This window comes from Macaca fascicularis, chromosome 5, assembly GCF_037993035.2.
Source record: "Macaca fascicularis isolate 582-1 chromosome 5, T2T-MFA8v1.1".
NCBI classification, from domain to species: domain Eukaryota; kingdom Metazoa; phylum Chordata; class Mammalia; order Primates; family Cercopithecidae; genus Macaca; species Macaca fascicularis.
Window position 1 is genome coordinate 1285080 of NC_088379.1, and position 13978 is coordinate 1299057.

The following is a 13978-nucleotide window of genomic DNA, read 5'->3' on the forward strand; positions in this document are numbered from 1 at the left end:
CTAAATGAAATGGACAAATTCCTGGAAAAACAGAAACTATTGAAACTGACTCATGAAGAAATAGAAAACCTGAATAGACCTAACACAAACGAAGAGATTGAAGTAGGGAGAAAAAAAAAAAACTTCCCACAAAGAAAAGTCCAGGATGAGATGGCTTCCCTGGTGAATTTTACCAAATGTTTGAAGCATGATTAATAACAATCCTTCTTAAACTCTTCCAAAATGGAACACTTCCTCACTCATTCGGAGGCCGGTGTTACCCTGATACCAAGACTAGACAGAATCGTCACAAAAAAGTAAACTTTCCAGTATCTCTTATGAATGTAGCTGCAAAAATGTTCGACAAAATACCAGCGAACTTAATCCAGCAACATTTTCAAAAAGATTATGCACAATGAATGCAAAGTTGGTTCAATATGAATGATTAAGCAAGAAAATAAAATTAGAGGCAGCCAGGTTGACAAGGAAGAAGTAAAACTATTTCTATTTGCAGATGACATGATTTCATGCATACAAAATAATCAGAAATCCATGCAAAAAATATTGGAGCTGAGAAATGAGTTCTGCAAGGCTGCAAATGCAAGATCAATATTTTAAAAATCAGTTGCATTTCTAAAACAATGAACAATATGAAAATGAAATTAAGAAAATAATTCCATTTATAATCACATCAAAAAGAATAAACTTAGGAATAAATTCAACCAAAGAAGCACACAACTTGAACACTGAAAACTACAAAACATTGTTAGAAGAAATTAAACAATTAAATATGTGGAAAGACATCTTGTGTTCCTCAATTAGAAGAATTAATATTGTTAAGATAGCAATAGTCCCCATATTGGTCTACAGATTCAATCTAATCCCCATCAAAATTCTAACTGCTTTTTTTTTTTTTTTTTTTTGCAGAAATGGAAAGTCCGATCCTAAAATTCATATGAAATTGCAAGAGGACTCAGATAGCCAAAACTACCCAATAAAAGAACTAAACTGGAAGATTTACACATCCCAATTTCAAAAATTACTACAAAACTATAGTAATCAAGACAGTATGGTACTGGCTTAAGGCTAGGTATAGAGAAAATGGAACAGAATTGAAAGTACAGAAATAAACTCCTACTTTTATGGTGAACTGGTTTCAACAAGGGTGCCAAAGTCACTCGCTGGAGGAGAGATCAGCTCTTCAGCAAATGGTGCTGAGACAACTGGACGTCCATTTGCAAAAGATGGTATTTGGACTCCTACCTCACACCATATACAAAAAAATTAACCATGGACAAAATTGATCAAAGACCTAAAAGTCATGAGTTTTGGCCCACAGGAGTAGATGGACAGGGTTGAGGGGCTGGTCTCCCAGCAAAGATGCTGGAGGCTCCTTGATGTTCTTTCCTGACAGCTGAGCCTAGAGTGCACTCCTTGGGATGATGGCGCCCCTCCTCTCACACCTTGGCTCAGAACTCAGCACTGAAATCCACCAGGAAGGCCAGGGGCAGGAGAGAGCTCTGCCTAGTGGGAGTGCAAGGACAGAGGCCTCCTCGGGCTGTGTAGACCCTGCCTGGAGGGGACACCAGAGCCATAGGGCATAGGCCTCCCCTATACACATGCGTGTGAGGCAGCAGTTGGATCAGTGTGGAGAGAGGGTGGAGGAGGTGCCCACAAGTTACCAAGGTTTGCAGTGAGTTCCTGTCATTCTGCATTCAGGTACAGGGCTCCTAAGGCAGCCAGCCCCTCCCCATGGGCCTGTGCACCCAGGCTGGTGGCCGCAGACCACTTGTGTCCCTGTTTTCAGGGTTCTGATGGGATAGAAAAGACTCAGCCCTGTGAGGGTGTGGGTGCCCCTCATCTCTCCTCCTCAGCAAAGAGGGGCCAGAGGAAGCCCCACGCTAGTGTCAGGGGACAAGGATTCCAGCTCAGGCCCGTCCACGGCTGTGTGACCCGGCATGGGCCATGCTCTCTCAAGGCCTCAGTTTCTCCCTCTGCAGAGTGTGGGATGGGGGCGACCTCACCAGATGGCTCCACATGCTTTAGCACAGAGATAATCCCTTTCCCCGTGACTGACAGACCAGCCAAGCGGCTCTACTGAGTGTGGGACTCTGTCCAAGCTCTGAGTCAGCCCCAGGGCCGGCCTTGGCAGCCCTGTGCTGGCTGGCCAGGGTTGGCTGTGGATCCAGGGAAAGGGATTTGGAATTCAGGGATTTATGCTTTAAATTTCACATTTTCTTTTTCCCAATAGAGTTTCCCACTCTCAATCTCTGACATGATGGTAAAGCCCTTTGCTGTAGCTAAACTCAATTGCCATTTTCGGATTGGCATTAGGTTGAGGAGGCTGAGTGCTCACAGGGAAGCCTCTTTCCAGCAGCATCCCTGGGCTGGAAAGGGCAGTGGGGGCAGCATGGGGCAGCAGAGGGTGGCTCAGGCTAAGCCAGAGGCGCCTGGGGCAAACAAAGAGGCACCTGCCTCCTTGTTTCTTAGCCTCTTAACACAGATGCTCGCAGCCTGGATTCTAGGAAGGCTCGGGGGTACAGCCATCCTGCTGGAAGCCTTTGCTCCTTTAGCCCAGGGAGCACTTGCCCCGGCCCCGCACACACCCCAGGGAGATGCTACCGGCCAAGGGGAGGCTTGCCCAGGCCACGGCCCAGCTTCAAGACCTCACATCAGGCTGTTCCAGCTGCCAGGGGCCCTCAGAGGCAGGGCCAAGTGGAAGGAGGTGCTAGGGAGGGGACAGAGCTCAATGTCCACTGCAGAGGCTGATGGGGTCCCTTCTCTGCTCCCACTTCATCTGGCACAGGGTGGGGCATGGGATGGAGACATCTGAGTACCCACCAGGCCCACACACATATGTGGACATGCATGCATACCACACACACATGTGCACACACCTGTATATGGACGCATGCCCCTGACACAGCTGCACCATGCCAGACACATGCCCCACACATGGGTGCACACACAGAGCACACATGCTCACACGCCATGCACACGCCTGCATCTGAGAATGACCCTGCCTTTGATCTGGAGGATGCTTTTGGACCCTGCTGAGAGGGTGGATGTCACTGCAGGGACTCAGTGGGCACTGGAGGGCGCAACGTCCTCTGCCCTAGCCTCTACCCAGGCCCATCCTGTCCCCTGCCCCACACACCCCTCATCACTGCGTGTCCCCGTCGCCAGGTATCTGTCCTGGAGGAGTCCAGCAGGCCAGGCCTGGCCTCTCCCCAAAGCCCCCCAGTCTCAGTGGGCCCCACCCTGGGGCTGGGGAGGAGGAGTAGGAGTGTAGGGGAGCTGGGTGGCGACTGAGTCCTTTCTCCAGGAGGAGAGATTGTGTGTCCCCACAGCCCTGTGTCACCAGAACCCCTCCCCAGCAACAGGGGCCACTCCCATAGAACCTGTCGCCGACCATGAGACAAGAACGTGGGTGGCGTGGGAAGGACATGGAGGAGGGTGGGAAGGAGGTGCAGGGGGCGTGGGAAGGATGTGTGGGGCCGCGTAGGAAGGACGTGGGGTGGCGTGGAAAGGCCATGGGGGTGGTGTGGGAAGGCCATGGGGGAGCTATAGGAAGAACATGGGGGCTGTGAGGGCCCTGCTCCCTGCCCCTCTTCTTTGGATGAGGTTGCCATTATGTGGAACCCAGGGGGGTGCCCTGTGTCCCAGCAGCTGTTCCCACCTTCCCTGCGGCCACAAGCTTTGAAGGTGGCCTTGCCCGAGGCCCCACCGGACGTCTCCAGGGAGCTGCAGCCAGACTTTGGGCACAGCAGGCAGTACCTATGGGGAGACATACACCCTCCAGCCGGCCTCCCTCCACCCCCAGCCCCACGACAGCAAATGGGCTCCTCCAGGGTCTTCAGCGAGGTGTCCGGGCCTCTCCTGCCCAGGCCGTGTCATTGGGAGGTGGCCTAGTCAGGCTGGCAGAAAAAAGGACCAACAGGGCCCAACGGGCAGGTCCGGATAGAGGGACCACTTCAGAGGTGGTTCAAGGAGCCGAGCCCTAGGGTGGGAGGCCTGGGACCAGCCCCCCGGGGAGAGCGATGGACCCAGGCCTGGAGGGCCGGAGGGAGCAGCTGGTACGTCCTGCAGGGGGAGTGGGAAGAAATCAGGAAGCGGGGCCCTGGTAGTGCAGGCTGCAGGCAGGGCTGTGGGGGCAGGGCGGCTTGCCTCGCGCAGCTTCTTCCTGGCCCGGGTGGCCTCTGTGCTCTTCTCTGGGCCAGCTGCGCCGGAGGCCCCGGGAAGAGCCCCCCTCCCCGTTCTGGCCCTCAAGACCTACTCCCCAGCCTGGAAAGTCTGAGCTGGCCCTGCGCGGGCCGGGACACCCTCCCCAGCCTCGCTGGTGGCCTAGTTTCTGCCGGGCGCAGGGGGAATGTGGGTCAACGTTTGCAAGTCTGGCCCGGGGCCAGAGTCAGTGGAAGGAAAAACACTCAGCGGGGGCTGCCTGGCAGAGGCCTCACCTCACAGCCGGCGGTTCCAACCCCACAGCCGGCGGCTACACCCCACAGCCAGCAGAGGCCGCACCTCACAGCCAGCAGCTCCAATCCCACAGCCGGGTGTTCCAACCCTACAGTCGGCGGCTCCAACCCCACAGCGGGCAGCCCCACCCCACAGCCAACAGAGCCTCACCTCACAGCCAGCAGAGGCCTCACCTCACAGCCGGCGACTCCAACCCCACAGCCGGCAGCTACACCCCACAGCCAGCAGAGGCCTCACCTCACAGCCAGCGACTCCAACCCCACAGCCGGCAGCTACACCCCACAGCCAGCAGAGGCCGCACCTCACAGCCAGCAGCTCCAATCCCACAGCCGGGGATTCCAACCCTACAGTCGGCGGCGCCAACCCCACAGCGGGCAGCCCCACCCCACAGCCAACAGAGCCTCACCCCACAGCCAGCAGAGGCCTCACCTCACAGCCAGCGACTCCAACCCCACAGCCGGCGGCTACACCCCACAGCCAGCAGAGGCCTCACCTCACAGCCGGCAACTCCAACCCCACAGCTGGCGCCTGCAACCCCACAGCCGGCGCCTCCAACCCCACAGCCGGCACCTCCAACCCCACAGCCAGCAGAGGCCTCACCTCACAGCCGGCAACTCTAACCTCACAGCCGGCAACCCCAACCCACAGCCGGCAACTCCAACCCCACAGCCAGCGCCTCCAACTCCACAGCCAGCGCCTCCAACCCCGCAGCCGGCACCTCCAACCCCACAGGGAGCAAAGGCCTCATCACCTCACAGCGGGCGCCTCCAACCCCACAGCCGGTGCCTCCAACCCCACAGCCGGCGCCTCCAACCCCACAGCCAGCAAAGGCCTCATCACCTCACAGCCGGCGCCTCTAGCCCCACAGCCAGCAGAGGCCTCACCTCACAGCCGGCAGAAGCCTCACCTCACAGCCAGCGCCTCCAGCCCCACAGCCAGCAAAGGCCTCACCTCACAGCCGGCAGAGGCCTCACCTCACAGCCAGCGACTCCAACCCCACAGCCGGCGCCTCCAACCCCACAGTCAGCAGAGGCCTCACCTCACAGCCGGCAACTCCAGCCCCACAGCTGGCGCCTGCAACCCCACAGCCAGCAGAGGCCTCACCTCACAGCCGGCAGAGGCCTCACCTCACAGCCAGCGACTCCAACCCCACAGCCGGCAACTCCAACCCCACAGCCAGCAGAGGCCTCACCTCACAGCCGGCAACTCCAACCCCACAGCCGGCAACTCCAACCCCACAGCCGGCAACTCCGACTCCACAGCCAGCGCCTCCAACCCCGCAGCCGGCACCTCCAACCCCACAGCCAGCAAAGGCCTCATCACCTCACAGCGGGCGCCTCCAACCCCACAGCCAGCAAAGGCCTCATCACCTCACAGCGGGCGCCTCCAACCCCACAGCCAGCAAAGGCCTCATCACCTCACAGCCGGCGCCTCTAGCCCCACAGCCAGCAGAGGCCTCACCTCACAGCCGATGGTTCCAAGGCCTCACAGCCGATGGTTCCAATCTCACAGCCCACGGTTCCAATCCCACAACCGGCGGCCCCACCTCACAGCCGGCGGCTCCAACCCCACAGTCAGCAGAGGCCTCACCTCACAGCCGGCGCCTCCAACCCCACAGCCGGCAGCTCCACCTCACAGCCAGCGGCTCAGGGCCCAGGGCCACAGGGAGGGCGCCCCATGCAGCACCTCCTGCTGGGCTCTGCCCCTACCGCCGTCCTCTGGAGATGGCCCAAGGCTGGTGCCCGTGACTCAGTGGCCCACTCCCGCATCTCCTGCGGTCCCAGGGCAGGTCCCACTGGTGTGTGGCCGGCCTCGCAGGAACCACTTCACTCTCCACCATTCACTACTCCCACAGGCAACAGAAGCAGCCCCCCGGCCCCTCGGTAGGTGCACCAGCTTGGTGGCCCTGGCGGCCCCCTGCCCCTCAGAGGCCGGCCAGCCTCCAGCACCCTCCCTGAGTCCTCAGCCCCTTGGAGGCTGCCATGGCACCCGAACCCCCCAGCTCCAGGCACAGCTCCAGAGGTTGGGTGGGTGGGGGCTGCATCCCGGGCTCCACATGTGGGTGGGCAGTGCCGCAGCCCCTCCTGAGTAGCCCTCAGCAAGCAGGGCTGCAGGGTGGGCTCCATGCAAAATCACCGTCACAGCCCCAGGGCCATCAGCAGGCAGAGGTGCAAAACGTGGTCATGGCCCGCAGCCCTGGGATGCCCCGCCCCAGGACCCCCCACCCTTGGAGAACCCCAGCCCCAGGATGCCCACACCTCAGCCTCCCAAGTAGTTGGGACTACAAGGATGCACTACCACACCCAGCCAATTTTTTTTTTTTTTTTTTTTTTTTTTTTTTTTTGTAGAGTGGTCTCATCGTGTTGCCCAGGCCAGTTTCGAACTCCTGGCCTCAAGCCATCCTTCTGCTCGACCTCCCATGGTGCTGGGATTGCAGGAGTGAGCCCCACGCCTGGCCATGTGCTTTGTTGAGTTGCTGACTTTGCCTTTGCTATGGGGATCTGGGTTGGGGTCCTGTGGCTCACGTGCGAATAGAGGATCATGGGGTAGTTCCTGGCACCCTCCCCCAAAGGAGGCTCACACAGGCCAGGACCGCCCCCTCTGGCTGCCCCATCCCTGCCCCCGACATGCCCTTTTGCCTTCTCCTCTGTGAACCACAAAGCACATTGACGGGATGCCTGGTGCTCCCCTCAGTCAGGGCTCATGGGGGAGGCCCTTCTTTCACGTCTCTTACTGGGCACACCCGGAGGCCACATGTTCCAGGGTCAGAGAGACCAGGAGAAATCCCAGCTTCTTCACTCATGGCTGTGCATCTTCAAGAAGGTGACTGTGCCTCTCTGAACCTCAGCCTCCTCTATCTGACAGCACAAGGGTCTGCAAGTCTCTAGGGGCCATGTGAGCTCCATGGGGACCTCTCATCTCTGCTGTGAAAGCAGCTAGGGGAAGTGCACATGAGCTGTGTGGCCTCATACCGACCAAGACCCTGGGGGTCACACCAGGCAGCACTGAGAAGCAGAGCAGAGGCCACCACGGTGACCAGGGTTGCTGCTGAGACGCAGGGCAGAGGCCGCCATGGTGACCAGGGTTGCTGCTGAGACGCAGGGCAGAGGCCGCCATGGTGACCAGGGTTGCTGCTGAGACGCAGGGCAGAGGCTGCCATGGTGACCACGGTTGCTGGTGAGACACAGGGCAGAGGCCGCTGCAGTGACCAGGGTTGCTGCCTGCCTGCCACACACCCCACTTGGGCCTCTGGCTGTCTCCTCTCCTGCAGAAACCCCATGGGCAGGTGTGCAGCCAGCGCGGAGGGAAGACGTGTGTGCCAGCAGAGAGAGCACGAGGCCTGGAGTTCTCATCTGTGCCACCAGAAGCAGGGGACAGTGAAACGTCATCTACAATCACCAGGGAGACGGCTGCATCCCAGGCATCCCACACCAGCCCAGAAATGTCACCGGTAAGTGCAACAGCAGACACTAGAAGATATGTCATCCCTATGCATTATCCAGAGAAAATACTGGAAGGAAGCCAGCCACTGCCCATGAGTCGGAGCAGAGGACACCCCCCTGACATCAAGGTGAGGCCAAGGGGAGAGGAAGCGGGGCTGAGTGGGGCCTGTGACGTCAGCACATGAGGGTGGGCACACCGGGGAGGGGGGGACGATGACCGAGATAGAGGACATAAACCTCCATGAGCCAAACAACATGGGAGCTAAACTCAGAAAGCCAACTGGAAGGGGACGCGATGAAGGGACTTGAGGGTCACAGGAGCTCCCTCCATGTCTCTCTCTCCATAATTAGGTCTAGTGGCGACAGAAAAATGCAGACAGATCAATATGGATGGTCATGCTCACGTTCCTCACAGGAAACGGTGCTTCTGAACGTTCCTCACAGGAAACAGAGCTTCTAAACATTCCAGCTTCCGATAAGTCCATGTCTGTTGTGTATTGGCTGCAAAGAAAACCTCAAGGAACTAAAAAGTAGAATAATTTAAATGATCCTATTATCCAAATATTGTAAAATAAATAACGGAAAGTGCCACCTCTTCCCCCTAAAACTTAGAAACCAACACACTCCCAGGTAGCCCTTGGGTAAAACAGGATATTAAATCTGAATGTGCGCTCTCTGAAAAGCCAAGAAACCATAAATATTGATCCAGCGCTGAGGACTCAGCTAATGCAGCGTCCAGAGCCCCCAGCACAGCTCTTGTTTTTTAGAGGAAAAAATAAACGGGAGGGACTTTGTGCCATCCTAAGAAACTAAAATGAGAACAAGAAAGTGTATTTTAAAAAGTAGGGAGAATTATGAAGATAAAGCCAGAAATTAATGAAGTAGAAAACAAATAAGTAAAGAAGAGAAATGATTGTTTTTCTGAAATAAATAAAATCCCCTTGCCCAGCCCAAAAGCTGCATCAAGAAATGACTGCCTAGGCTGGGCACGGTGGCTCATGCCTATAATGCCCACACTTTGGGAAGCAGAGGTGGGCGGATCGCTTGAGGCCTGGAGTTTGAGACCATCCTGGCCAATACGGTGAAACCCTGTATTTGCAAAAATACACAAACTAGCTGGGCGTGGTGGTGTGCGCCTATAGTCCCAGCTACTTGGGAGGCTAAGGCAGAACAATTGCTTGAATCTGGGAGGCAGAGGCTGCAGTGAACTGACATCGTGACCCTGCACTCCAGCCTGGGTGATAAAATGAGACTCTGTTTCCAAAAGAAAAAAAAAAACCACAAAAATGAAAACTAAATAAATAAGTGACTATATTTAGAATTTATGTACATTGAAATAGAAAAACCCACACACGATTAGGAAGAAGGAGACCCCAGTATGGAAGAGGCTGGAGAAATGAGACAGCCCACTCGGCCGGGGCAGCTGCTTGGAAACCTGCAGCAGCAGACCATGTTGTCCTGGGTGTAAAGTCTATAATGACTCTGGACAAGCGGCACCACGCGGAGATGAGCACAAGGAGCTGGAGAGGGCGACAGCTGAGCCAGGAAAGGAGGCTCCAGGAGCAGATGTCCGCAGCTGACGATGACCTCACCTTCCATGGAAAGAAAGTCATCCCAGGGTTACTTTAACCTTCCCAAGACATGAAAGGATGGAAAACTCTGTAATTCATCTCATGAAACCAGGATACTTTAATTCAAAAACCTGATGTGGAACAAAAAGAGAAAACCATAGACAAATATCACTTTCAGAAGATGCAAAAAAATCTAACAGAATAGCAAATAGGACTCAACGCCGCGTCAGCGGATTCTACACAGGAGAACAGCAAATAGGACCCAACGCAGCTTCCATGGCATCATGTATGGCCAAGCAGATGAAGGCCAGGCTTACGAGGGCAGCCCAGCAATCAGAGACATCATTTCATTAACCAATTAGCACAGAAAATTCAGAGAACCCCATCGACAGGTACTGAAAAGAAAATTGACCAAATTCAGCAATCGTTATGAATAAAAGCTCTATTTCTAGTAAAATAGAAAAAAGTGCAAAAGTCTGTGTCCACAATGGCCAAGATCGTTGTATGTGGAAACACAAATGTCACAAATCCAGGGTCGACTCGTGGGGCCTGCTGCTGTAACAATTATCCAGCATTTTCTAGGAGGTTCCAGCAAACTTAATAAGAAAACCAAATAAATGGCACAAACATCAGAAAAAATAAGACAGGGCCGGGCGCGGTGGCTCAAGCCTGTAATCCCAGCACTTTGGGAGGCCGAGACGGGCGGATCACGAGGTCAGGAGATCGAGACCATCCTGGCTAACACGGTGAAACCCCGTCTCTACTAAAAAATACAAAAAACTAGCCGGGCGAGGTGGTGGGCGCCTGTAGTCCCAGCTACTCGGGAGGCTGAGGCAGGAGAATGGCGTAAACCCGGGAGGCGGGGCTTGCAGTGAGCTGAGATCTGGCCACTGTACTCCAGCCTGGGCGACAGAGTGAGACTCTGTCTCAAAAAAAAAAAAAAAAAAGAAAAAATAAGACAATTTATTTTGTTGATGACATGATTGTAAACCTAGTTATGCCTCTGCCCCCTCATTTAAAAATTAAAAATCAGGCCAGGTGCGGTGACTCACGCCTGTAATCCCAACACTTTGGGAGGCCAAGGTGGGCGGATCACCTGAGGTCAGGAGTTCGAGACCAGCCTGACCAACATAGTGAAACCCTGTCTCTACTAAAAACACAAAATTAGCTGGGCATGGTGGTGCATGCCTGTAATCCCAGCTACTTGGGGGGCTGAGGCACGAGAATCGCTTGAACCCATGGGTGGAGGTTGCAGTGAGCCGAAATCGCACCACTGCACTGCAGCCTAGGCCAGAAGACTGAAACTCCATCTCAAAAAAAATTAAAATTAAAAATCAGTAAAAAACATTTAATACAAGATGAATATACAAAAATTAGTAACTTCTCACTCCTCTAGCAATAATCACTTGGGAATTAAAGAAAAAAAGCCAAAATATTCCATTTGCCATGGCAACTGAGTAGTTGGGGTGAAGGTTAGGATGCTGTAAGGAGCAGCTCCTGGCATGGGGAACTCGATGGAGGCATCATTTCTTTCTCACATGGTGGCTGAGAACGGCTGGGTGGGCTGCTCTGTCACCACACATGGGGTCCCGCAATCATGCCTCTCCTCTAGCCTTCCAGGCATCTTTCCTGGCTGCAAGGTTCCAATGGGTGCAGAAATGCCCACGTCCAGCTGGCAGGAGGGGCCTGGGCAGGGGCAGGAGGGTAGAGGCCATGTTTTCCAAGACCACATGTGAGACATGGCCCATGTTGCCACGTGCGTTCCGTGGTTAGCCATTGGTCAGGGCCTGGCCTGGCTGGAAGATGGGCTTGCTGCGGCAGGGACAGGCAACGCCATCGCAGGAGAAGGGGCCGGAGCTGGCAGGAACAGTGTCTCCAGGTGATAAAAGCCTCCGACAATTTTGCAAGACAGGTGGGGGTGGGTGTGAGAGGACGCAGGGCCCCCACCGCTCAAGCAAGGAGATCAGGGAGCAGAGCCACGGCGAAGGCCCAGCCGGGAGCCTCTCCTGCCAACCTGAAGCCCAGCCTCCAGGTTCCATGAAATCACCTCCAGCTATCCCAGGAGAAAGGTGCACGGCCTAGGAAAGAAAAAACAGGCAGCTTGGACCCAGGCTCCAATCCTGGCCACCAGTTACCAGACAGGGGCAGCCACATCGCGTCTGTGTGCCTCAGTTTCTACATCTGCGGCTGCAGTGATGGTTGTGCCCGCCCAGTGGGGCTGCTGTGAGTTAAGGGGTGAGAGACAGAGACGCTTCCCTGTCCACTGTCTCCAACACGTTCTTCCTGGTCACCCCTCACTGAACACCCCAGAGACCAGGCAGGCGCCACGGACAGTTGAGAAGGCATCCAAGCCTGCGGAACGGAGTCCAGGACCCAGAGAAGCTTCAGGGGTGAGCAGGGTGGGTCGGGGCCGGGGCGTAAATGACAGGGGGAGCACGCGGAGGGAGGAGGGAGCTTCAGGACAGGAGGTGCAGGCTGAGTGAGGATGACTGAGTGGCCCTTGTGTCAGAGCAAGGGAGGCTCAGCGGAGGCAGGGGCAGGCTTGGCCTCTGCGCTTCTGCCTCCAGGATGTTATGGATTTGGCAGGGAACGCGTAAACCATGAGCTCACCCCGCGGGAACGTGGTTTCCTCTGGCTGCCCCCACAACAGCTGTTCCCCATCAGCACCGGCCCCATCTCCCTAGCAGGAAGCCGGGCAGCCACTGCAGGCCAGGTGTGGACGCCCCTCACACCCTCCCATCTGCGCGGACACCACTGGACAGGGTGGTAAGGGGGAGGTGAGCAGCGAGGAGAGGGTGGGGTGCGGCCCCCCGTCTCTGGCCCCCTCTGGTCCCTACTTTTGCTGTGACCATATGGAGGAAGCCAGCTCCCGGAGGCGGGGCCAAGCCTTCAGGGTCCTCAGTGCCACCAACCAGGCCTGACCCCGACTGCTGACTGAGCCCCACGTGGTTCCTCTGCCCTGGACATGCACACCCCGGTGCCCTCCTGGCTCTGCTGCAGCAGACCTGTGTGCCAGGGCCTTCTAGACGGTTCTGGCCCCTCCTGTGTGGACTATTCCCACCATACGTGGTCTGGGCTGAGGCTTCCTGGCCCTTCCCCTCTCACCCTGACGAGCTTGGCCTGGGGGGCCCATGAATGTGCCCTGCCCACATGGCCCTCTGTGGTCACCCACAGCCAGCAGGACCCAGATTCCTTGCAGGCCAAATGCAGGTGCCCCAACTCCTCCAGCCCCTCCCCCCGCAGTATGTGGCCAGTGACAAAGGGGATGAATTTGGCCCTGTGCCATGCTGGGGCCTGCCCTGCCCGCCCTGAGTGTCCCGGTTGTGAGTCCCCAGCCCACTGGCTTCAGGCACTGCCAAGCCCCTTGCTCTCTTCCCTGAAGAGGGTGTGGGTTTCTCCAGGCCAGGCCTGTGGTCAGCAATGCAGGCAGGTGTTTGTGACCAGGGCATCTGTGCTATCAGGCACAGGAATAGCCCCCAAACCACGCAGGGAGGGAGGAGGCCCTGAGAGAGAAGGTGCAGTTACACACATGTGACCACAGAGAAGGCTGCTTTCACCCCGTCTGCACCCTGGGAGCGCCTGCTGCACTAAGGACCCAGCGCAGTTTCTGGTTTTCTGGTGCTGCCGCCTTTTTTTTTTTTTTTTTTTTTTTTTGAGACGGAGTCTTGCTCTGTCGCCCAGGCTGGAGTGCAGTGGCCGGATCTCGGCTCACTGCAAGCTCTACCTCCTGGGTTCAGGCCATTCTCCTGCCTCAGCCTCCCAAGTAGCTGGGACTACAGGCGCCCGCCACCACGCCTGGCTAATTTTTTGTATTTTTAGTAGAGACGGGGTTTCACTGTGTTAGCCAGGATGGTCTCGATCTCATGACCTTGTGATCCACCAGCCTCAGCCTCCCAAAGTGCTGAGATTACAGGTGTGAGCCACCACGCCCAGCCGGTGCTGCCTTCTTGGGGCGTGGCCTCCACAGTGCTTCACCTGGCTCCTGCAAAACAGCTTCGTTGAGATGAAATTCACATGCACACAAGTCACCCTTTACAGTGTACAATTCAGTGGTTTTTAGTATATTCACGAAGTTGTGCAACCATTCCCACTCATCTCATTCCGGAACACGTTTATCATCTGCAGAAGACGTCCTGTGCCTGTTAGCAGCCGCTCCCCACCACGGTTTGAGTGCAGCCACAACAGAACGCCAGACAGCAGTTTATCAACAGAGACTTCCTGCCTCCCAGTCTGGAGGCCAAGGTCCCAGCAGGGCCATGTCGGGTTCTCCTCTTCCACAACGATCCCTCGCATGCGGCATCCTCACCGGCTGGAGGGTGGGCCTGCCCCACAAGCCCTTTTCATAGTGGCTTTAGTCACAAGGGCTCTGCCTCGTGAGTGGATCAGACACCTCCCATCAGGCCCCACCTCCTGGCACTGCCCGGGGTCTAAGTTTCCGCCTGAGCTTTAGAGGATGCAAGCATTCCAACCACAGCACTGCATGGGAGGCCCAGTACTCCCCCCTGTCAC

At 56.1% G+C, this 13978-nt stretch overlaps 2 protein-coding genes across 2 annotated transcripts; one reads left to right on the forward strand and one right to left on the reverse strand.

Moving 5' to 3' along the window:
• Nucleotides 1-888: 888 nt before the first annotated feature.
• Nucleotides 889-10078, forward strand: LOC123573541 (uncharacterized). The gene is made up of 2 exons (XM_065544611.2): nt 889-8026; nt 8250-10078. Exon 1 carries the CDS (start codon nt 4349-4351, stop codon nt 6545-6547), a length of 2199 nt encoding a protein of 732 aa, XP_065400683.1. The 5' UTR covers nt 889-4348; the 3' UTR covers nt 6548-8026; nt 8250-10078.
• Nucleotides 10079-12149: 2071 nt separating this feature from the next.
• On the reverse strand, nt 12150-12918 carry LOC135970851 (uncharacterized). Its single transcript, XM_065544612.1, is given in 5 exon segments — nt 12150-12202; nt 12205-12327; nt 12330-12572; nt 12575-12735; nt 12737-12918. Coding segments are annotated over 5 exon segments (762 nt in total).
• Between the last annotated feature and the right edge of the window lie 1060 nt (nt 12919-13978).